Source organism: Taeniopygia guttata, chromosome 4A, assembly GCF_048771995.1.
Source record: "Taeniopygia guttata chromosome 4A, bTaeGut7.mat, whole genome shotgun sequence".
Taxonomy (NCBI): domain Eukaryota; kingdom Metazoa; phylum Chordata; class Aves; order Passeriformes; family Estrildidae; genus Taeniopygia; species Taeniopygia guttata.
Window position 1 is genome coordinate 12269649 of NC_133029.1, and position 24379 is coordinate 12294027.

At 38.2% G+C, this 24379-nt stretch overlaps 2 protein-coding genes across 11 annotated transcripts in view; both read right to left on the reverse strand.

Moving 5' to 3' along the window:
* The window catches only part of MTMR1 (myotubularin related protein 1), a 38368-nt gene extending 24152 nt beyond the window's left edge, over positions 1–14216 (reverse strand). For 2 of the 9 annotated variants that reach the window (XM_032748377.3, XM_030272673.4), the window contains exons 1-12: positions 13971–14216; positions 11026–11131; positions 8505–8528; positions 6270–6326; positions 4820–4895; positions 3905–3999; positions 3587–3694; positions 3085–3186; positions 2306–2389; positions 1582–1731; positions 669–857; positions 9–194 (exon numbers count right to left, since the gene is read on the reverse strand). In XM_032748377.3, coding sequence (XP_032604268.1) covers positions 9–194; positions 669–857; positions 1582–1731; positions 2306–2389; positions 3085–3186; positions 3587–3694; positions 3905–3999; positions 4820–4895; positions 6270–6326; positions 8505–8528; positions 11026–11131; positions 13971–14101 — 1308 coding nt within the window. In that variant the 5' untranslated portion in view covers positions 14102–14216. The remainder of the gene's footprint in view (positions 1–8; positions 195–668; positions 858–1581; positions 1732–2305; positions 2390–3084; positions 3187–3586; positions 3695–3904; positions 4000–4819; positions 4896–6269; positions 6327–8504; positions 8529–11025; positions 11132–13970) is intronic. The other 7 variants (XM_012573121.5, XM_030272675.4, XM_030272674.4 and 4 more) reach the window with 7 other exon arrangements.
* A 125-nt stretch (positions 14217–14341) lies between these two features.
* Positions 14342–24379, reverse strand: part of MTM1 (myotubularin 1) — a 42564-nt gene continuing 32526 nt past the window's right edge. Inside the window, exons 13-16 of one of the 2 annotated variants that reach the window (XM_012573123.5) lie at positions 21081–21173; positions 20133–20246; positions 19644–19820; positions 14342–17440 (exon numbers count right to left, since the gene is read on the reverse strand). In XM_012573123.5, the coding sequence (XP_012428577.1) occupies positions 17276–17440; positions 19644–19820; positions 20133–20246; positions 21081–21173 (549 nt within the window). In that variant the 3' untranslated portion in view covers positions 14342–17275. Of the gene's footprint in view, positions 17444–19643; positions 19821–20132; positions 20247–21080; positions 21174–24379 lie in introns of both variants that reach the window. The other variant, XM_030272679.4, reaches the window with a different exon arrangement.

A 24379-nucleotide genomic window follows, 5' to 3' on the forward strand; every position in this document is an offset into this window, starting at 1 on the left:
CATTTTACCCTTATATATTCCAGCCAGTGTGTGGAGTCCACGTTTGAGAGCCACCGAGTCTCATCAATAGTAGGATAAACAATTTCTTTCAGTTTCCGCAGGGATTCTCTCATGACATGGATATTATGAATCTCCAGAAAGACCAGCTCTGCATTTGGGTAGGCACTTTCACTTTCATATCCTCCACCTTTAGCCTGTCATTCAAAAGTTAAAAACAGACAATGAGAAGGACATGTACAAGACTTCAGTATAAGGTGGAGAGAGATATTTTACTCAAGTTTCAGCATTTCCTCAAAGAAGTGATTATTTTAGTGCTGACAAAAACGTATTTTTTGCTTCTGTTTTTCAAAAAAATCTGGAGGTATTTTAGGTGAAAGAAATTCTAATTGTAACAGGCTACATTTGATAATACATCCATGTATCTTCCCCTTTTTATTAATGAAAGTTTTGGTCTTCTGTGAGCTTCACTGCATATATCTTCATGATGCCTTTGATTCCTGCCAGCCTTTCCAAAATGCTACAAGCAACTTACCTTCCTTCTCCTGTCCTCTTTAGGCACCCTTTCATATCTCTTTCCAACATCAGATTCTCCACATTCTGATATCTGCCTCAAGCTTCAACCTTGTAATAAGGCTGATGAACTAATGCCAGTTATGATACAAACCTACCTTGTTTGTATCTGCAACACTATTCTGCCTGGCATCAAAGATGATAAGTTTATGTGACTGAGCATTGGCATCCATAATTGTCTGCAAATATTTTTCATCTTCCTTGCAACGCTTATCATTTGGGCCCACTGATGGCTGGCTGCATCGTGTTATTGTTGCTTGGCTCTCAGGATGAATCCAGGATAACACCTGGAATAAGAGAAAACTGTTTAATTTACCACATTACTATAAAAGCAGCAGGCTAGAGAACAACCAATCACATTGCCTATCTGGCATTATTTCCTGCCAAATCAACAAATGAAAGTCTAAGGACAGGCTGATGCAAAAGCGTATTGACAGCACACTAGCACTGACTGCTCATCCCAAATCTCAGCCTGAAATACAGAGTGATTCTAAACATATTAACTTTTATTTCCAACAGCAACTAAGCCTGTATTATTCTTACTGGAAAAAAAAATGGCAATGGAGGAATAAAAGCTGCTTCCATGTGGAAAACTATGGACCTACACACTACCTTGCTAAGCATGAAAACCAACACAATCTAAAATATTTAAAGGGGTTCTAATGCTACCTTGTCTATTCTCAAGCAAAGCACTAAGGCTATGACACATTCTACTCCAAATAAGAACACAAGCTAATACATGTCAGAGCATCAGGTACCACTGTGGCCTAGGAGTGCTAATCCAAACAAAAAACTTACTACATAGCACAATAATTGTGCAATTAAACTCACACTTGAGTTGCTCCCTTCAGTTCTAAACCCATTGAGTCTAATTCCTCTTTCTTTGCCTCCCACCCCAACTCAGTAAGGAAGCCATCCCACTGTTGTTTAAAAAAAACCCTAAAAGAACACTAATAATTTCTTAAAAGCTACAAATTTCTAAAACACTTCTCTTGTACAAATTTCACTTACAGGAACTCTCCCTTTTGCTCTAAATGCTGCCACTTTTGAAAGGTCATCATCCTTTACACTGGTTGGCACAACAAGAACAGCAGGATATGTATCACAGAGCTCGTAGCTGCTGTTAATTTTGGATATCTTCCAACTCTCATTGGGCAAGCCCTGTATGGAAACAAAATAATTTTGCATTTTTCAGGTCAGACCTTTACATATCTGAGTTTGGGGCAATGAGAAATTTTATGTGCTGCATACTTTTAAAAAAAAAGACATGCCCACTTTTTTTTAAAATAAGCTATAAACTTAGGTCTTCATACTGTATCATAATCCAACGGAAGTCTTTCCTACTAAACTGATAAGGAAAATAACCATAGGAAAAATGTAGATTTAAAATTACCAACTACAGTTACTCTTCTCTTTAGTGATGCTTATTCAAATGAAATTTTCTATAAAGCCCATGTTTTGTAGAAACAACACTTGAAAAATGTGGATTTCAGAACCATGTTAAGTTAGACCAATTTGCTCAAGTACTCAGCACCTGTATCTACACCAACTTTAGCAACACACTCAAACTCAGGCCACTTACATTTTATTATCTAAACATGAGATGCAGACAGTCAGTCTATGTAGCAAGAGCTTAAAATAATGAGTTTTCTGTAACATTTGTGACATTTTTTCCTTGTTTAAATCGCTCTGGGGGAGATGGAGAAAAAAGTTCACCAAGTATTCTATAACCTACCTGCCTCTTATATTCTGCCATTGGATCATACACTTTCCAGCCATTAACAGCAAACTTTTCCTTATAGCTGAACGCAAAAAGAGGCTAAAAACAACAAAACAAAGTTGTAAATTACTGCCTAACAAGTTGTAAGCACAATAACTCCAAAACAGTCAACACTTCAGTATTTCAGATCTAAAGCAGACATAACACCTTCAGTCAAGACTGGAAAACACTGAGCTAGAAAGAAGATAGTTTTTTCCACTAAGTATGAGTTCCATTAAGTATGAGTATGAGTTTACAGTTAAAAAAACCAAGATAGGAGACAGATAATTGAAATTACTTGCCTCTGATCATAGAATACATCAATGTCAATGCCAAGATAAGAAAATTGGTTTCCTACCTCTCAACCAGTTCCTTATGCACACAAGCAAATGAAATGAATTCTGCAATAACTAATAACAAGGCTAATTGTACCTCTTTGTTGCATTGGATGGAATTTCTAGATTTAATTATCTACTGCAGAAAATAATGACAATACATACATATTTTTTATCAGCAACATTAGGCAAACCTAGATCTCAAGGATTACATATAAATTAACTCCACCAATAGCAGGACACAGCAGTGTTTGATGAATTAATGCAAAAAGCACACAGGGTCAGAGTGGCCTGCCTGCTCTGCAACAGATTTTATGAATCAACAGTTCAAAGTTTGTTATACAGCCCTTGTATTTCCTCCCCTACACGTTCCCAAAAGAGGAGAGCCAGTGACAGCCTCTTCTCCATCTCAAGACTTACCAGCCCATTAGAAACAGGAAATGCACGTGTTACAAGGTTTTCAAAGATCTCCAGTCTGTTCTGCTCTTCCTGTTTATAGGCCAGCCGCAAATTTCTCATATCCTGTCAAAAATAAGTTACAATTTTACTCTATGATAAATTTTTAAAAAAGAAAAAGCAGTTATAAGACATTTGATTGAATGAAGGCATAGCAACACTAAGTCACTGACATCACCGAACCCCCAACAGAACAGAGTTCTGTAAGCATTCATGTAAGATAACTAGGACTGTCATTAGAGATGCTTGATATAAAAATCGCCACTTTTCCTTTGAATTCACTCTTCAGACAAAAGGCAGAAGTGTTTAAGACTACAAGTATCATAGAGGAATTGAAATAAATGAAGCATGATTCAACTACAGGGAACTGATCAGACAGAAGAACAGCACATGGGCTGGCAGATTCTTCTTACAGAAAAATGAAATGAAAATACTTTAATAATAATAAGTCTCTACCATGCCTTACCTTGCAAACTATTTCTATACCACATGAATTGTCTCCATGGCTCTGTACTCCAATTTTTTCAACCCTACTTATAACTCCAAGGGGAACATCAACAACAAAAGGTGGATCCTGAAATTTGTATATAAAACAAATAGATTTTATTACATTAGAGGAAATACAAATTAATATTATTAATGTGTGTTTCATTATACCCAACAGTAATTCCTGTTTAGAAAACTGCTGTGAAACATCACATTTCAATGCATATGTCACTTTCTGAAATCTACTTCAGCAACATTCCTACCTGAAACAACAGGCAGACAGACAGTGAAGTCTTACCCGCTCGACACTTTTGATAAACATTCTGAAGTCCGTCACTGTGAGCGTACCACTGACTGCTCCCATATATGGACAGATATACATAACATCCTTAGCTGGAAAACAGATCAATTAAAGCTTTGTTTTACTATTACAGACATTTGTTGGACAGCAATTTATCCTGACTTGAAACTCAGAACATTTTGGCAGCTCCATACGATTTTGATGCTTGAGCTCTCTAGGAAAGTCTATTCTTGCAGAGTTGTCTCTATCTCAACAAGGATAGCAATCAAATTCCTCAGCCCCACTGCTGCTCAGCAGCTCCTAGCACCTGGGGCAGGGCTGCAGCAAGGGCAGGCAGGTCCCCAGCATCCGCAGGTACCCCCAGGTGCAGGCAGCTCTGCTCCCTGCCCTGAGGTGCAGAGCACCCACACTCACCCCAAAGTGGCAATTACTGACCCACAGGCACCTAAGTAATTCAGTTCTATGCCCATATCTTTGTTCTCACCTTTATTCACTAGTATTCTTTCTTAGCCAAGTCCTACACTGCTAGCACAGAGCTTGCTGTCACATGCCAGAGTGAAATAAATCCCACTAAGTACTGAAAGCTAAGTTTACCATAACTTCATCTTTTTTTCTGTAAGAATTTTGAATCTATGACCTATTCTTGGCACCCCCAAGCAGAAATACACAACATACACCTCTGTGGAACAAAAAATCCGCAGGAAAAGAAATATTATCTACATGGAGCAAGTCATCCTCTGGATCTGATTTCTCCTTCCTACACTTGGATTTACAAGACAAAGAAAAGAAATCCACATCTAATCTTAAGTGGCATTAAATTAAAAAACAAAAGGTCATAAGGAAGTAATATTCTGTTTTTAAATAAAGCAGCAATTTAATAGTATTCAGTGCAGCACTCAGTGGTACACTTACCAATAACTTTGATTGATTCTCCAGGAAAAAGTGGAGCCTCTTCCATCTGTGCCAGCTTGTTTCCATCCCGCAGTGCCTGGCAAAAATCCAAAATCATGAGTAAATCTCACTCTCCATCTGTACCACATCGATATATTTTGATGCAAAGTGCTTTTACTACCAGATTACTGGAACACAAGAAGTGTGTCTTTTTTAAAATCACACAACTGTACTAAACAGTACCACAGTAAAAGAAAAAAACAAAAAAACTAAAACCAAACACAAAACTAAGTATTACAAATTTAACACAGACATACATGTTAGTAACATTAGTAAGAAGCATTCATGCAACAATTAGTTTCACATGCTAGCTATATATAGCATACAAAAATATGAACAATAAGATCAGCCCAAATTAGTAATGAATAATTTGTTAAGAGTTTTGCTGAATGCAGGTATTATTTGGAGTATTTTATCTATTTGAGAACATTTTAAAGCTCTTTTGTTTGTTTTCTTTTTAATTCTAACACTGCTTATTTAATATTTGAGTAATTTAATGTGAGAGAATTATATGGCAGAAACTTTATGTATTTAACATTTTAATTTTGTGATTTTGATAGCACCCCACAATGCTCTGTTTCAATTAATACCTTACTAAGAGTGCCACAGGTTATGGAATAGGTTCACTATAGGAATTTTGGATCTAGATGGTCAGATTAAGAATGAAGTAATAACAAAATATAGAAGAACAATTAGCAATTTTAAAATAAGAGTTAGTTTAATAAAATTTCATTGAGGTAAATGGCTTCATTGCTGAATGATAACACGATGGATTCTTAAGGTCCTTTGTTGGCAGCTAAGATTTACAATGTACTGAAGACTGTAATAAAGCATAAAACAGTTTGTGTGACTGTCAAGGACCATGTAAGAAAGTGATCTGTCTCAGGTCAAAATGATGAGATATTAGGGTCTCAATTTTTTACATCCTGAATAAATATCATGGGGTAACTTGTTATAACAAACAACTAATCCTCCCCTTCTATTGCAGCTCTGACCCACACAGGAATAATAGGCAGGACCTCTCTGCTTCCACACAGACTATCCCAAGCTCTCACTAATAAATAATTTCTAAAAATATTTCAGCTGATCTCTGGCTTCAGATTTCCTTGGAAAATTTTGGAATTTTACATTCAGCACCCAATCACAAAAAATAATTTGCAGAGAAATGGCCAGTGCTTACAAACTGAGGGTGGATGTGCTCAGTTAGATGGGGCTTATGTTCAGTATTATATTTTAGACCACATGACCTTACAAGAAAACTCTGCCTGGCACATAGCCAGTTACACACTAAATGCTTTCTAGGCCTTTTCTTGAGAGAGAAAAGTAAGATTTGTATGCACTGTATGAGCACTATAGTACCTTTATAGTACCTTGCTACATAGTTAATGAATGAAAGAGGAGTAAAACTTGCCACCTGATCAGGTTCTGCTTCAGAATGATAGCCATTGTGTCCATCCTGAATCTCCTGCTTTGCATGAGGCAGCAGTAGGGCAAGAGAGAAGTAACAGCAAAAAAATTGCAGACAACAGGTGAAAGGACAGAATCTTATCTTTTTTTTGTTTCCCTTTTTAAAATTTCCTTTAAAAGACAGCATATACTTTAACTCCAGTTTAGCTTTCCAAAATCTTCCACTCCTGGCACAAACTACTTTCCACAGAAGGGAATCCAAGTTACTAGCAACATCCTTTGAATGTTACTTGGCACAACACAAAATGAAAAATTTACTCCCTTTTTCACAAAAGAGTCAGTGCTGGTAGATAAGAACATAAAAGTATGTACTGTCTTTTTAAGACAAATAACCTTACAATGAAGAAAATTAATTTCAGTATGCCACATGCTTATCAATAGAAGAAATTGAGTACAACTTGCAATGGCAGCATTATGGAAAACTCATGCAATCTTTCACAGAAAAAAATAGGTCGACATCAAATAGAAGTACCTAGACACTTAAAAAAGCTTTGCTGTGTAAAACATGTTGTAATTGAACTCTCAATCTTACAGTTTTACATATCTTTTTAGCAACTTCTATGTTGTTGTTTGAAACTTGGCCAGTAACTTTACAGAATCTAAAATTACTACTCATAGCAAAATATGCAAACAATTCACATTTTCATGGTAATTTATTTTTGCATCATTGGCAGCAAATCCTGAACATTAGTTCAATTTCTTTAATAAACATAGGGTCCTTTTGTACACCAGAGAGAAGCACAAATGTCATCGGGTCAGCTGAAGGAATTATTTTAACATGTTCAGCCAAAAATGTTCTTCCGTCTTCTTTCTTTAACAACTGGAGAGAAGCTGTGCTCATGACAGTCTGTTACTCCCAGTTCAAATGCAAAGAACTTCTCACTTGGTCAGACTGTAAAACCAGCTTCAGTCTAAATTTACAAGTGTTTCTTAGAAGTCAAATTTTACAGTATTTCTACAGAACCCTCAAGAAACAGCTTAGAAGGAAAACTTCAGATATCTTCAGATAATTTGAACTCTACGTGAGTTAAAAAAGTTGTAAGTAATTAAAAAAACTTTTCAAGTCATTAAGTTATGTCACTAACATTTAGGTATCGGTAGAATTCTGTCATCTAGAAATTACTTAAATTTCAGGTCATAATTATGTTGTTTCTGAAACTGAAGAAAAGTAGACATTGTGATCTCTGGAAGAAAACCAGCAGGACAATGAGCAAATACACCAAAAAAATTTAAATATATGAAAGACAAAAGCAGCAGAGCAGACCGTTTAAATATCAAAGCCTTTACATAGAAGTGGGAACAACTGAACAAAACCAGTTTTTGTTACTCAGAGTAATTATTTGAAGTGCTATCTATTCAAAAGAAAAACTAAGATCAATTTGTGGATTTGTATGATTGGACTAAACACATCATTTTAAAATAGGTAAACAAGAGATGAGAAAAAGAAACCATTCAGACTTCATCTCTTGGTTTCAGACTGAACAAGAGGTCTTTGTTGGAATAGAAGTGTTGGACGCATTTCATGAACAATGTCAGAACACTATCCAGATCATTTCTCGCTCCATAAATGTTACTGAGAGAGGGGCAAGAAAACAAGGCATGCCCTTTTTAATCTTCAATGAACAATGGGCAAGTCCTAGACTCAAAATTATCATTAAAAAGATGTATGTCATTGCACTAGTGCCTAACTTCAAACCCAACTTTCAATCCTATCACTGCTTGGTAAAAACTAATTTAAAACAAGTACAAAGGCAAGCATGAATTTGGAACTTACTTAAATAGGACAGACAGACATAATGCTTTTATCACTGGTATTCTTTAGCACAGACATGTTAGAGCTGCTAACACAGTACTCTGCAGTCTGAAGCATGTAAACCTGAATTGCAAGCATCCATTTTGTCAAAATTAATGTAACAAAACTGAAGTTAGTATTGCACATTCATAACATAATTTTAAAATATTGCTCTCTTACATACTGACTTTCATTGCTCATGAAAACATTGTAATGTATATAAAGCACTTTTGTGGCAAAGAAGCTGTTGCACTGCATAGCAAAATGGCCTGACTGGTTCATAAAACCCACTAATGAGGTAAAGAACGCTTGACACACCAAGATCTCACACAGCACAAGAGACACACAGGTAGGAGGCTGTTCACTGCTAGCCAAAGGTAATCTTACCCGTATAACTGGCCTCCTGTACACCTGTTAGTTAAAATATAAAATAGTATCCAATGAAACACATAGATTTGATTTGTTAAAGATACTACATCTTATTTCACCAGATTTTCAAAAGAATTCGACTCCCAAACGTTTTAATTATAGATGGGTTTTGAAAGAACAAAGCAAAACTATGCAGAACTAGTAACTCTCATTTGCAGAATTGTTTTGGTCTTAAAAAAAATCTCAGCCACTTAATTTTAGTGATGCAACAAATTCCAAGCTCTTTGAAAACATTCATTCCTAATCACCCTTTTATCCTGCTACACTGTGCTATTGTTAAAAGAGAAGAAAGAGCCTGGTAATCCTTCTAGGTGGAAGACAATAAGCCTGCACTAACAACCATGAAGGAGAGGCACCCGACCTTTCAGAAAAAGACAACTCTTCTCAACTTCTGAAGGTGTTTGTTGTTAGCAATATGAGCCATTTTCATTTATATGAGCCCCTCATTCAAGAACACTCCGCAGGCAGAGCATGTGTCAGAAAAGACACACAGAGCAGAGCTCAGCTCAGACTGAGATCACTGTTCCTGTAGGGCTTAGCAAGCAAGAGCTCCCCCAGTGCTCTCCAGCTCTGACCATTCCATTAGCTGCCCCTTTGCTTCCCTCCTCCCTGGTAAGGTAAATCACATAAGAGTAACATGAAGTAATGCTGTTAGATACAAGAATCACTATATTTACCTGGTTTCCCAAGCATATTAATTTAAACAATAAAAAAGAGAGAATAAAGCAACGAGTTCCTGGTAAATCCAGCACAAACTAACAGAACTGCCTGACCAGCTCCAGAAGAAAACAAACCCATCTGGCCCGAACTGAAGACTCTGAGTTGTAAGTCTCTAAATGCAGCAATTCGAGGTAACCAAAGGTAATGAAGACCCAGGAAAGAACATCAAAAGAGAAAGATGTCTCAAAGGAAAACTGAGCTATCATATGGGCATTGTCTTTTCATGTGTGGATTCCAGAGTAATAATGAATGAATACAACCTGTAAGCAACTATAAAAAAATTCCATCATGTTATATACAAATATGGGATTTCAAATCACAGCAATGAGATGATGCCAAATACAATTTATCCACAAAAATTCTTAATTTAAACCATCAGGCTTAAATCCTTTTCTTTCATGTCTCAGAGATAGAGAATGAAGTAGAATTTTAATTAGGCCTTAAAAGATTTATTCCTGTTAAATAATACCTCAGATGAGTTTGGTATAGAGATGGAAGTTATTCAAAATTGAATAGTGCTCTTCATTCCAGAGGAATTAATTTTACTCAGAGATAAACTGAACACCAAGCTTATACACATGGGTTTTACTAAAATGAAACCCTTGGCTAATACATTGTCAACAGATGAAATGTAAGGTTTCCCACAGTGTTTTACCAAAAATGATGGCCTTGACCTGGAGCAAGCATTTGCAATTCAGCTGCTGTAGTATGGGAGATCTACTCTTTACAAACTGCTGACTGTGCCAACAGTGTCAAACTCTGCTGAGGTTGAACTTTTAAACACACTACAGCCAAAAACCTTTTTTTGGACTCATCTCAGACTCAGGCTGAATCTTACCTGCTGCCACTCAATCTAAAATATGCTGTTTCCAGACAACATACTTTGTAATCACAGAGCATATGTGAATTAAAATCTAGTTAAAAAAAAACAAAAAAAAAAGAGATAAAAACCTTCCTGTGGTCACTCTCTATGAAGACAATGAAACTGTTACATATCTAGGAAGAAAAAGGGATCTAGACAGCAGCAAGTTGGGCTTCTTAAAGGGAATTGAAACATGGGTAACTTTTGTCACATTGTGAGAGGAGAAAAACTGCCCATGGTCCATTCTTGACAGCTGAGCTGAGTGGCTGCATGAAGGGAACAGGCAGTCAAGTGTGAAAGAACAGGGGCACAAAAGCACAGTGGAACTCAGAGAAACCATACTGTGCAGTCATTACCTTAGTGACAAAAATGTTGCTGGAAGGGAATGAAAAAGGTGACTTGTTTGTTTGATGTTAAATTCTGTGTCTCTAGAGAAACCCCATAAAAACTAAGACTCAATTATGTTCCCTGCATAGTAACTAGGACATTCATTTATTTTTCTGTGGAATCTGAGGAGTTCAGTTCTGTACTCTGAATAACACGCACCAGAAACCATTTCAACCTTTAACTATAATCTACTTTACCAATTATTTTACATAGTAATAAAAAAAAAAAGACAACTCACTTATGATGTTTTACTCAAAACACTGACTTTTAAAATTTCCTTTTACTTCTCTCTTAATTTTCATTCTGTAGACTTCAATGGCACTATTATAAATATGGAGGAAAGCAGGAAGCAAATTCAAGAGACTCCTATTCATAATGAGATGCTCCTAGTCCTGAAACACTCAGTGACCACTCAAGTACTTACCACTGGCTAATCAAGATAGAAAGGACCTTCCCCATCTTCCACTCTTGTATCTTAAAACATATCAATGCATTCCTCAAGTCACTTACCCTGTAGTCTCTGGACACACTCTCTGATGGGACAGACCCTGAAATCTGACTCGAAATGGTTGCAGCTATCAGCTGTTTACACCATTCCACGTGGGATCCAGTCGGGCTACAAAACCAGAAATTTCAAATTATTTATCAGTAATTCAGAATGTGTATTTTGAACATCACAGATCCAGAAAGCGACACTGTAAATGATCACTAAAATCATAAAACTTAGTTTGCCTTGTGGGCAGAATACAACTGTTTTATTGATCAAATTACGTAAAAGAATTTTACTAGATCATGTCAGAGACACAGAGCTGTCAGGAGGTTAAAAGTGAGGTTAGTGTCCTAAGAACGTAGAACATGTTCTGCTCATTATCCAGTGTAATTTTTACCATTCACATGCTTTTTTCTTAAAGCTATCTATGGAATGAGTTTGGCCAAGTAATAGGAAACTTCTTATACTGTCCTTATGAATATGTCCTGATCATTCAGTAAATCGTCAGAATTGAATTACTTCATGCTAGTATTAAAAAATTTAAACTATGCTAATATTGTATTCTATATTAAATGTTGAAAATACATGTTTTTTAAAGGGTGACTTCTAGTTAACTGCAGTTTTTTCCAATTTATGAAATAACCCCGGATAATCTTCAGGCTGGGCTTTCACATACCACAGCACTGAACTGTACAGCACAGAGTGTTTACAAGAACCCCAAAGCATCTGAAACACACTAAAGCCCAGGTGATGCAATTTCAGAACAGTCCCCTGAACCAGTGCTGCTCTCAAGTAATGCAGTACTGACAGGGAGAACCAATGACAGTCTTAGTGTACTAGGTCTGCTTCAACACTCACTGGTATCCAAGGAAAAACTGGGAATGCCAGAGGGAACTGTTCCCTGAGTGTTACTGCAGCCTCAGACACTATCTTAGATAACTGCCACTTTTCTTCAAACCATTCAGCTGTGCTTACCTACAGATTGAATGCTTATTCGGTAGTCAAATACAGAAAGAAAAATTTTTTTGTTTGTTTTAGTTAATTCATAAACCAGCTTTGGATGCTATGAATGCTCCATGACACTGAAGTGAATATACTTACATATACCCAGCACCCAGCAGGTGCACCACACCTCGGACATTAAGAGAGTGGGTTAACAGCCTTGGATGACCAATTCCTACTGAAAAAGAGGTTCTTCCTTATGTTAACTCTGCCACTATAGCTAGGTGTAAGGCACAGATCCAGGTAACAACGTCACACCTGAAATGGAAGAGCTTTCAAAACTTTTCTGCTTAATTTTAATAGCTTTCTCCCCACCTGCACATTCTACACAAAACTAAATCTCACAATCTTGTTTTGCAACTAAAACACATCTATGATAGTCCTGCTTGAACAACAAAGACAACTCTCAGGTTAGTGCTGAACTTCAACCCAGATTTAGAGAACTCCTCACTTAAGTTCTGCAAAGGAGCCCAACACCTAAATCCTACAGAAACCCTTTTCTTACCTCATTTATTTCTCCTTCTCTCACATCTCTTTAATTTCCAGTGTAGCTCTTCAGGGCTTGCCTAAGTTTGTTTTCAAATAAGCACTCACTTTTTAATTAAGAAGGGGATTTATTTTTCTATGGCTTATCTTCCCAAAGAATCACTACATCAACAGAGCTAACAGCAGGAAAACAAATATGAATGCAGGCCCATCCCCTGAGAGCAGCGCAGGGGACGTGTCAGTGCTCCACAGAACACTGATCACACCAGTGTGCCTTCTCCTCATGCACAGTGGGACACACAGCAGCACTGACTGCCTTTGCACTCTATCTCATCCGCAGTCACACACGTTAGCCTGGCCTGCCACAACCGTACTGGCAAATAAGTGACAAATGAACATATAACTGGCCCAGGAAAGAGCAAGATCAGAAAAAAGGAAAATGAAAATTAGGATAAGAAAGTGCATTAATAAGGAATACAAATGTATACTTTTATGACAGAAAATGGACATTTGATTTCCATCCTCACGAGAATGACGTAAACCCCCAGGTTTCTACTAAGAGAAAAAAGACAGAATATAGAGACTGGAACTTAGCACTGATTTTAATTATTTTTTTAATTTAGTTTTCACCAGGGTGAGATTTCCATTCACTTGTACTTCATGTTAAAGGATTTTTAAGCTCAGTTCTCTAGCCCACCTTCAGCTGGAAACTTCTGAGTGAAGTAATGTCTCTGCCAGCAGCTGCCAGAGGAGATGTGGTCCCACTTGGCACCACTCTGGTGAGACCCTGCGGATCCACCACACACCCTTAAAGATACACACCAGGGCACAGTGCACACACTGACACACACGCACACACCAGGGCACAGGACACACACTGACACACACACACACACACACACCAGGGCACAGCGCACACCCTTACAGACACACACACACCAGGGCACAGTGCACACCCTTACAAACACACACACACACACACACACACCAGGGCACTGCACACACACTGACACGCACACACACACACCAGGGCACAGCGCACACCCTTACAGACACACACACACACCCCCCAGGGCACCGCACACACACTGACAGCATTCCGGGACACACCGCACAGCCAGAGGCACAGCGGTGCCCGGGGACAGTGCCCCTCTGCAGATTAAATACACGCACGGGAAAAAAAATCCCAAACCAGTGGGGAAGAGACTGAAAACCCGCGGAGCTCAGCTCCCGGTCTCAGCTCAGGTTCGCAGGACGCTGCCCCAAGCCCCGGGCCAAAGCCCCGCGGCCGCCTCAGCCTCGGCCGAGCAGGCGGCGGCACCGCCGGCACACGGAGGCCGCCCCGAGGCCGGGGGACCGCGCTCGGCCGAGGCTCGGGCCGAGGGGCGCCCGCCGCCTCCCCCGGCCGGCCCCGCAGGCCGCGGCGCCCGCTCTCCCGCCGCCCGCTCCGCCCGGGGCCGTCCCCGGCCGCGCTCACCTGTCCAGGGTCTCGGTGCTGGGCTGCCGCGACCCCGCGCCCGCCGCCGCGGCGCCCCCCGCCCGCACGGCTCGCCGGCTCGCGCCGCCGCCCTCCACCGCCGGCCCCGCCGCCGCCGCCGCCCGCTCCATGGCTCCGGCCGCGCCGCGGGGATGGCGGCGCTCCCCCGCCCGTCCCGCACAGCCCGGCCCGCCGCGGCCCCGGCAGCGCCGAGCGCTGTCACCGGCGGCGGCGCCTTCCCAGAGGCCTCCGCGCCTCCCGCGAGGGCGGGCGGGCGGCGGGGCCGGGCCGGCTGAGGGACGGCAGCTCCCGCCCGCCCGTCCCGCCCAGCACGGAGGCGCGCCAGGAAAAGCGCTGGTGGAGGCACAAAGTTCAGCACTGACATCTTTATTTTCCCTCCCCGCACATACGCGGCAGACGGATGATGTTCACCCAAGGCCCGGCGCACAGGGCCCGGCTGCAGAGCAGTCCCGCGGCATCCACGGAGAGCGGCCGACACGGTTAGTGAGGAGGGCAGCACTGAGGAGATCTGCGCTGTTACCGAACGCGTGTTCTCATGCATGACAGAATGCTCGCTGCGACACAACACCTGAACTCAAGGCAGAGGTTAACAATACATCAAAAGGAGGTAGCACACACGTCATGTCTTAGGTACAGCCGTAACTGATGCTGGGGGAAGGGTAAGGCATGAGCAAATAAAGAAGGCATTCAACAAAAACCTTTCTAAATAAGTAACAGAAGCCCAGCACAAAATTTAGCTTATTCTCCTCATGTCCGTGGAAGGAAGAATACAAAAAACCCTAAACTAGCATTCCAAGACTGACATTTCTTATGGGATATTGGGCATTCATTGCTGGTGATGATGACACCCCAGCTCTGCTTTTTCATCCCTCCTAGAAAAGGCACTCAGCGCCTGCAAGTTTCATCTTCAGGACCTCAGAAGCTTCCCCAGGTGTGCTCCCGGCAGGGATGAGTGTGCACAGAGGACAGGAGGTCTGTGCAGAACAACAGCCCAGAGCACCCAGTTAGAGGGGAAGGAGAGAGATGTTCTGCTAGCATTGATAAGTTTGTATGCCTACATTCACAAGTAGTATTTTCCAGAACATACTGGATTAAAATCACCTTTATGTTGGTCTCATACGTAAAAACAATTAAAACATGTATCTTATCTGCTGACTTGAAAAATTCCAAGCCCGCATAGAGCCATGTTAGAGAGCTTTAAAGACAAATTCGGCTGAAGAGCAATACGAACAAAGTAATATGTAATAAAGTAAGTGCAAAAAAATCCTTTCCATTACATTACTTTCCCAAATGTAATAGGTTATCATGTAGTGTTTACACAGTAAAAACTATTAGATTTTCAGAACTTTTTCACACCGCTCAGAGATGTCACCAATATGTTAAACTCAAATACAGAAATTTTAAATATTCTAATAAAAATAGCGCTTTTTTCTTTAAATAAACCACAAGTAAGTAGAAGGCAAATATACCAGAGTATGCATAGCTTTCAAAATGTAAAATACATCATGGACAACTGAGTATCCTTCTTCATTTATCTGATGTAATGAATCTTAACAAGTCAAGATTGGGGGACAACACTGTTATTTTGGATACACATACTGGAGAGCATAGATGGGAGAATGACATTTAGAGGACAAAAGTCATATAATTCTGCATATTTAGAACACACATGTTGTATGCTCTGAACTTCCCTGAAAACATAGTACAACTCAGTGCATATACTGAATTAAATCCAGAGGCGGTATATTTTTATTCTTTTGAAAAAAATACTGTTTTAAATATTCAATGTCCTCTAAATTTTGACTTACTTTATGCAACTATACCTTTAGATTTAGTTTTCATATACAAAATATTTACACTTTATAAACTTGCAGAATTTCTAATAAACTATATTATATACACTTACACAAAACTTAATTTATATATAATCCTATTATATCTTGCAGATCAAAACTCATCACATGTACAATAATTTACAATGACAGAAGCCTCAAGCATCAAAATATTTCCTTTAAAATAACAATATTAGTCCTTTACAGATTCTGATTTGAAGCATTTCCTGGATTGCTTGAATATCATTAAACTTCTGAGAATATGCAAGATTTTAATTAAATATCAAGAGCAAAGTTTGTACTGTCATAAGAAATGCTTGCAACTATTTAAAAATTACCTGAAAGGAACAAATTAAAGATTTATAAAAAGCCTCTGAAAGGCAGGCTTGACATTAGAACTCACTTGAATGTTCAATATAAGTGCACATACTATATGCAAATCTTGGATACTGAAGCCCCTTAAATACTTTAGAATAAATCTGCTGAAGAGGAGTTAAATTAAACAGTAAAGTATAAATGTACAAGTTTTCAAAATTATTTATAACTGATAATTTTTGTCTACTTTGGTATAAAAGCTCCTTTGAACAGGCACATTTATGTTTAGAAGACAAACAGAAGCTTTAACACTATGGCTATTGCTGGATATTTAAGAAATGTCTCTGTAGTTCTGTTTTTCATTTTATAAACCTTCTTTTGGAAACATTTAATTCTGTAATAATCCAAGATATTGATAATTTGTACTGTACTTTAGTGCTGAACAGCTAGTCCAAACAGAACTTCTCAGAAACCAGCACAACTTTAATTTGTTTTTAAAAAACCTAAAATAAATTTACAATAAAAAGTTAATTTTATTTTGTTGTCTACTGAGCTATTTGAATTTTTTATTTAGAAGCATATCAGTGAAATGCCTTCCATATTTCTGTTTATTTAAAAAAAGGAAAATCTGGAATTTTTGGGTAATCAGAAAGTTTCAACATTTTTCTCTGACATCTTGCAAATTTATTTTTCTCTCCTGAACTCCATGAATGTATTCCTAACAGGAATAAAGACATACCTAATTTTATACAATATCAATATTCCTATTACCATTATTATCTTTATTCATGACATGTAAGACTGAGCATGAATTTCCTTACTAAAATGTAATAAATTAAAGCATTCTTATGAAAACAATAGATCAATTTAATTTCAATTGTACCAGACCTACCAAAATAACTCAAAGCCCTCCATGGCTATGAGTTGATTAATAATGTTCCCAGTCCACAGGTTCTAAAAGGCACATAATCGAAGAGTTGGGTTTGTTTGTTTTGAAGTCCTCCTCAAATGAAGACAGTCTAAAATAATTTGTGTTAGGACAGTCTAGTGTAAGGCATTAGAATATTCCTTTTTATGCTATAAATCTATGTTAAGCACCACTTGTTGTTACAGTATAGAAAGAAGCCAACATTTTCTTCAAAAATGTGTTTGTACTTGGGACACCATTTGTGAGGGAGATGTTGATGAGGCTGATGAATTGGATATCTTAGAATTATTTGTGATCTGAAGCTCTTCAAGTCTCCTGATATAATCATCACGCAATGCGAGGAGCTCCATGTAACGCTGCTCCACGGGGTTTGGCTGCTAGGAAGAGATCCATGTTAGTCTTAGCACTTCACTCCAACTACTTGCACACAGGCTGCTCAGTAGCCAGGGCTGCCTGGCAGGTGTAGCAGTCAGAGCTAAACAGAAATACTCATTGCTGTAACCTGAGAGCCCTCTGCCTTCCAGCTGCCTCCCCCAAAGTCCATCTTTGCACAGAATTGTTTGTCCTAACTCAGTAAAATCAGCTGGAACATATAGATTTTATTTTCTTGTTAGCTAATATTGTGTGCAAGATAGTTACTTGTATACCTTGACCAAAGTTTTTTTCTTGATTTACTAAAAGGTTTTAGAGTCCAGAAGCCAAATGTCTCAGCATCTTCCCTAAAACAGTGTTTAGCCTGATTATTTTAGCTACACTGATCAGATTAAGAACCGTGTCTTCAGCTTAAATAACTTCTCTCACTGATTAAATTTACTTGAGTTTTTAAAAGTTAATTTGCAACTTAGTGTAAATAAACAAGTGAAATAAAAAATTTTATTAGTGAGTTTTCTAAGTAAACTTGCACGTGTTTAGAATCAACTGCTCTGGCTTTCAAGAGATTATTCAGAAAGAGCTTTTTAACTGTTTCCACTTTGAGCTTAATTTCCTTTTCAGACTAATGAAACAAATGGAAAAGAACTATTACAAATGTCCAAAGCAGAGAGAGAGAGCCTAAAGTTACCTTCAGCTGAATATACCTGTCTAGAAGTTGTTTCACAGTTAACTGCCTGTAATTCAAAGCTATCAGCAGTGGAGTTTCAGCAGCAAATGCTTGAACACCTCACCAGTTCAAAACCAGTTGAACCAGCACTCTGAGATGCACCACTCACTATGCACCCATCTGAGGATCACGATGAATGCTGAGGCAACTGTGGAAGCTGGATCAATGCTGAATACTAAGATGACTGGTGATGTAGGATTATAGTTTTGCTAGCAGAACATAATTCTAAGGAATAGCACTAAGAAAGGTAATCAAAAAAATGGTTCAAGCCACATGTTCATTATTCAGTTGCTTAATTAAAGATGAAATAATTTCATGATAAATTTTATATGCAGAAAAAAAAGTTGCATTTTGTGTACAACAATGGTGAAAATTAGGGACCAGTTGTAGGAATACCGTCACTTGGGTTTGCATTTCTAAGGAGAAGCTTCTGCCATAAAGCTTTCCTGAATAATGGCAAATTGCATTTTTAAGTAGATCTACAGCTAATTTGCATGTCTTATAATCCTTCACTTTCTAAAATAAATCTGTACACTCACTTCTTGCAAAACATACTCATCTTTCACAGCAAGCAACAAAAGCTTTAAGACCATGACTTTCAATTCCAATAGGCAATGTACTTGTAAAAAGCCATAGCAAACTGCCAAGGCTTTCCTGAAGCCTCTAAAGTGCTGTAAATAATACAGAAGATCAGCTGTGGAAAAGGAAGTGAATTGCTTGAAAACTACTGACTCATTCCAAGGGCTGGACTGTGAAGACTGCTTCTGTCAAACAAACTGCTCCCCTATCTTCTCCTACTCAAATCTCCACAAGCTGTTAAAAAGGACAAAAAAGTCTCTATATAAAATCTTTATGTGCCACATGGCTGAGATTTCCAGCAGGACTGTAACAAACACTGAGTGTCCATCCATATGGAATAAAACCACAGAAGTGAGGTATGTGTCATTTGATAAAATCTTTTCTGGATTTCCAATCTGATCTACTTGTACAATTTTCAATAACAGCTTTCATCCACAGTGTAAACAATGCTGGGTCATCAATGTTACATAAAAAAATTAAATCTTACCATCAATACGTAGAGCTTTGTAAATTATTTCATACCCTCTCTCAGCAAAAGGAAAAAGACCAAGCAAATGCAAATGTGTTTGTGTTGCTAATGCCCCAGCTCTTCAGGGATCAGCAAGCCCCATTTCTAAGCATTGTCATTCAGGATTTAGTAGCAAAATGCCCTTACACATGTGTCCAAAAAAAAAGGGCTAGAAAGAACTCAAGGATGACTTGCTACTAAGCAGGGAAATAAGTTCAATGAGCTAAGACAGAGCTAAATAATTACTTACACTTTTTTCCTCCATCTTAACAAATATAACATTAAAGACCTGAATAGATTACAGGCACTGCTTTACAAGTCAGTTATGATACAAAATCCTTATTTCCAATGTCTAACAGCATTTTCTGTATGTTATAGAGAATTCACTTACTTGTTGCCGAATCCTGGGGTTCCACCTGATGTAGTAATTAACCCAGAGCTCTAAATGCCGCATGCTGGCTACTGGATAGAGTGCTCGATTTAGCTCTTTACTATAAAAAGGATTGGTGTATTTAGATTTTTCACTGTTTATCAAAGACCATAAGGATAAAGTTTTCTCTGTCACTTTCTAAAATGAAATCAAAATAAGAACAGTAAATATTTACATAAAATCAAGAAATCCATCATAGAAATCCATCATTGTTACATTCCAAAATTAGTACACTTCTGGTTTACTTAGAGGCATAATATATTACTGTATTAAAAAATTCCAAACCCAATGCTTGACAAGTATTTTAGTGACTGCATGGCACTATTCTATATGAAGAAAGCCAGTTCAAAATCACTGTCTGCAAGGACCATAACCAAATACAATACAACCAAAAATTTTGCAATCACCTAAAGACAGCAATGCAGTGACACAAGCAGTGGTTTGACTAACCTCTTTTTCTCTGAGGAACTCGCTGTTATACAAGAAAGTGCCAAACCGGCAGCTGTACAAGTGATCCAGGATTGTAATCAGGAACTGCTCATTGAATTCAAAGGCTGTAGGAAACTAAAACCAGGAAAGACAAACTCGTTGTTTACATGGAAAATGCTGGGGAATACGCACATGCCCTGGTTAAAAGGCTGAAGGTAACATTTAGAAGTCTGGATACCTCTACAAATAATTTTTTAGGTAATACTTTAATGTATTTTATAGCAGACTAAGTGTTCCAATAACACAAGGTGTTCAGCTTTCTCAAACACGCCACTGAAAAATCTCTTCTCAAAGTGTTCTACCTACCTTTAATTTATAAAAAGAATAAAGTACACAATGGTTACACATACACTTTTACTAGCAAGACAGAACAAGATCTCTTCAGTGCACTCTTACATTGCAGCACCATACAGGAAAATAAAGGTCCTGATCCTTTAGCCCTAAGTGGACTAAGTTCACTGCTTTGTTTCATTACTTACTGACATTACAATGTTCAAATCACAGCACTCAGAAGCTCCCTAGCTTCCTTTTTAAGCATAGATAAAATAACACATGTCCTTGCTGTTCAAGGGACAGCTTCACAAAATGGTCAAAACTCCATTAAGACAGTTGGGTGCAATTCCTGTAAAAGCTTTCTGCCAGGTGTGAAACATCCCTCAGAATGTGTCTGAGAATCCTGTATCCAGGAACACCAGCCATGCCTGCACAGCCAGTGCCATGTCCAGCAACATAATCACAGCCTGTATATCACTTTGACCAAGGTAAATACACTCTTTTTTTACTACTGGTCAGAGCAGAGGGGTATGCTGTCCTCGTCAAATACTTTTTGCAAAAGAAAAAATAAAGATGTAGGGTTTTAGTTCAGTAATCTCTTCACACTGTTACCTGCTGAAGAACAACACTACATACCTGTTTAGACATCTGCCACACACAATCAATAAACTGGAGAAAGATGGGCGATCTGTCTGTATCAGCATGATTTTTATCACCATGGCCTATTCTCTGAAATGAAGCAAAGCAGCCTCCTGTTAACTGAAACATGCTATTTTATGGCACCAGACATGGTTTCTTATTTTGTACTACAGCATTAATTATTTTGCACTAAAGCAGCCCACTGTTATAATTTCAAAAGTAGTTACTGCACCAGATACAGAAATAGGGCAAAGCTGTTCCAAAGATATCTGAAAAGAATTCCAAACTGATAAATGGTGCTGTTATAAAAACCTGCTGATTTTTAGACAAGAACTGTTGAAGCATCCATTACTTAAATAATCAAGACATATTCTGAACTACATTTACATGGTAAGTCTGTCAAAAGCCAAGTTGCATACTTTGTCTTCTTTTTTACTTTAAGCCACTGCAGGACCAAGATCATTAAATTATTCACACATAATCTTCTTTTTCTCCTCCATACTGGAACCTTAACATTCACGCTGAGATAGTAGGCAAACATGAACAAGATCAAAAAAATTCTTCATGTTCTTGACACAAAATTAACAGAACATTAAAGTTTGGGTGAGCCCCTTATTCTGAAGTGCCCAAAGTAACAATCAAAGGAATTTGTCCCACTGACAAAAAGCAGATTTGGTAAAAGCTGTTTTACTTCCTTTTTGCATATGATAGCTGAGAACAGGTAAGAGATTCAGGGAAAAAGAGTTTTTCATTCCATAATTCCATTCTGTTTGAATGTACTTGCTGGATGAGACAAAAGAAAAGCAGGTATGTTGACCTAAGATGTTGTCTATCTGCCTATAAGATAGCAAGCTTAATGCCTCAAGGACATGAAAAATCCTAAGAGCAGTACACTCCTCTGGATTGTGGCTTGCAAGATAGTTTAAAATAATAGAATTGAATGGGAGGAAATAGAGGGAGATGAGGAATTGCAGCTGAACTCAATCAACAGTGACAAATGACTAGAAAAGGGCTATAAAGAAGACAACCAAATCAGCTTCCTTGCTCTTCAGTTTTCATGGTTTGAAATACTTATCTATTAAGAGTCATATACGTGTTTAGTAAGGACTGAAAGTCTGTCCACTTCCACTATAGTTAGCAGTTTTACAGTGTCTATTTTCCATCTATATTTATGTCTCATATTTGAATACATAATTAGAATTAAATTCCACATAAGCAAATTTATCTGGAGAGTGCATAAAATTCAGCACACACAGAAAAGTGGGGTAGGGAATTCCTTTACCATAAGGAAACTTATTGCTCACCTCATTTGATATGAAATATGGAGAGGAACTATTAAGTAGCCTACTATTTGGATATTTCATATTAAATAATGCAAATTGCAACCCTGGTATCATAAAACCATGAAGCTTGCACCAACCCAGACAATGTAAGTAATGCTCTACTCTTTAACTCTCTACTAAAGGTTAAATGAAACAACAACAGTTTCAGAGATGAGGTTCAGGAACTGCTCTAGCTGCACTAAGTGTCTAGTTCTCACTATTCAAAGTCACAATTCTATCACATAATAACCAAGCTAAAAAGGTGTATGAATTATTATAATATTTTCTGCTTGCATTATGATTTTTTTATCATAGAATAGTTAAGGTTGGAAAAGACCTTTAAGATCATGGGGTCCAACTGTTAACACAGAACTGACAAGTCCACCACGAAGCCATGTCCCCAAGCAAGACATCACATGTCTTTTACATCTCTCCAGGGATGGTGACTCCACCACTTCTACAGAACACTCCAGAAAAGACTGACCTTCACTATAAGCTAAATAGCCTATCAAATAAAAATTTACAGTACTCTCAGATTACAGCAGATGGCTAAAGAGTGGCTTCAACCGTTTCCAAAGATTGCTACTTGACTGAGCAAGTTGGGAAAATAGCAGTTTAAGCAAAAGCAACTACTTAAATCACTCTTATTGCTGCTACATTGTCAGACATGAACCAATGAACTGAGTGAATCATCTGGAAGGGATGCCAAGTCCTGCCTCACTATTTGGAAAAAACATCTGTTGAGGGAGAACAAAATCCTTTGATTATCCAACTAAAATGAATGGTTTAACAAAAAGAAACAGATTATTTGAATTTATTAATAATGATGAAGAACACAGAGATCTCTCTTTTTAAACTCTGTGGTAAGCCATAACACATGTGTTTGACTACAAGTGCCCTAGTTTTACCATCTAATTTTATCTGCATCCTGACTCTTGACTTCCTGAAGTACAAAATAAAACATCAGAATAAAAAGTCAAGCCACTGGCTTCACATTTTCCTGTGGCTGTACCAAGACAGAACGCTTAAAGGTTTATAAAACATCACTGCTAAAAGATCACAAGTAAGTACACAAAAAAACCAGACTACATCAGGTATCACAAACCTCCTAAGCCTCAAAGCACCTTTTGAATGTCAGATCAAAAACTGCCACAGCCTACAAGCACATGTAAATAGTGAGGTGATTTATGCTGAATAGCTATACATGGATTTCCAAATTACTACAACACTCTTACACATCTGCAAATGTAAAATGGGCATGAAACACACACGTAAGTATATTTTTCCATTTCTTGATTATTTTTCCAGATTGCCTATTTTCTAAATTTTAGCAATATTAATATCTTTAGAATATTCCACTAGGGACAAAATATCCATACAAGTAACTTCTACTGAAGTTGTACAAACTCCTTACTGTGAATTACAGAGTTCAGCTCCAACAAGCAACACTGTTGTAATGTTTATAGTAAGTAACAGCACAGTCTCCTTGGCAACCTACTCTGCTCCTCCAGGTTCCTCATACAGATTTCCTGGTTAAGTGGTTAGCTGCCACATTTAGAAAAAGTTCCACTAAAACTTTGAAAAGTTTTCTAACACAAAAAAAATGAACAGGGTCCCTTCCAACTCAGAATATTCTGTGAATTTTCCATGAAGATGATTCACATACCTGCGAAATATTAACGACTTCCTGTGGAAGCAACTACTTGAACCTTCTGAGTTTCTAACCTGCCCAGAAGACAACTGAACAGAAGTTGAGCCAGCATTACCAATGACAGCCCCTTGGGAGCTATTCTGAGAAGTTTAGAATATCTGGGAATCAGCATGCAAAATCTCTTAGAAGACACTGGCCAGACTCATTCATCTGCTCCTTGTGACAGATCAATGACTCCTTATTTTCTTTGCTCAATAACCACAGTGACCCTAGCAATTCCATGCTTTTAAAAGGATGCAAAGGACAACAAATGAGTTCTCAGA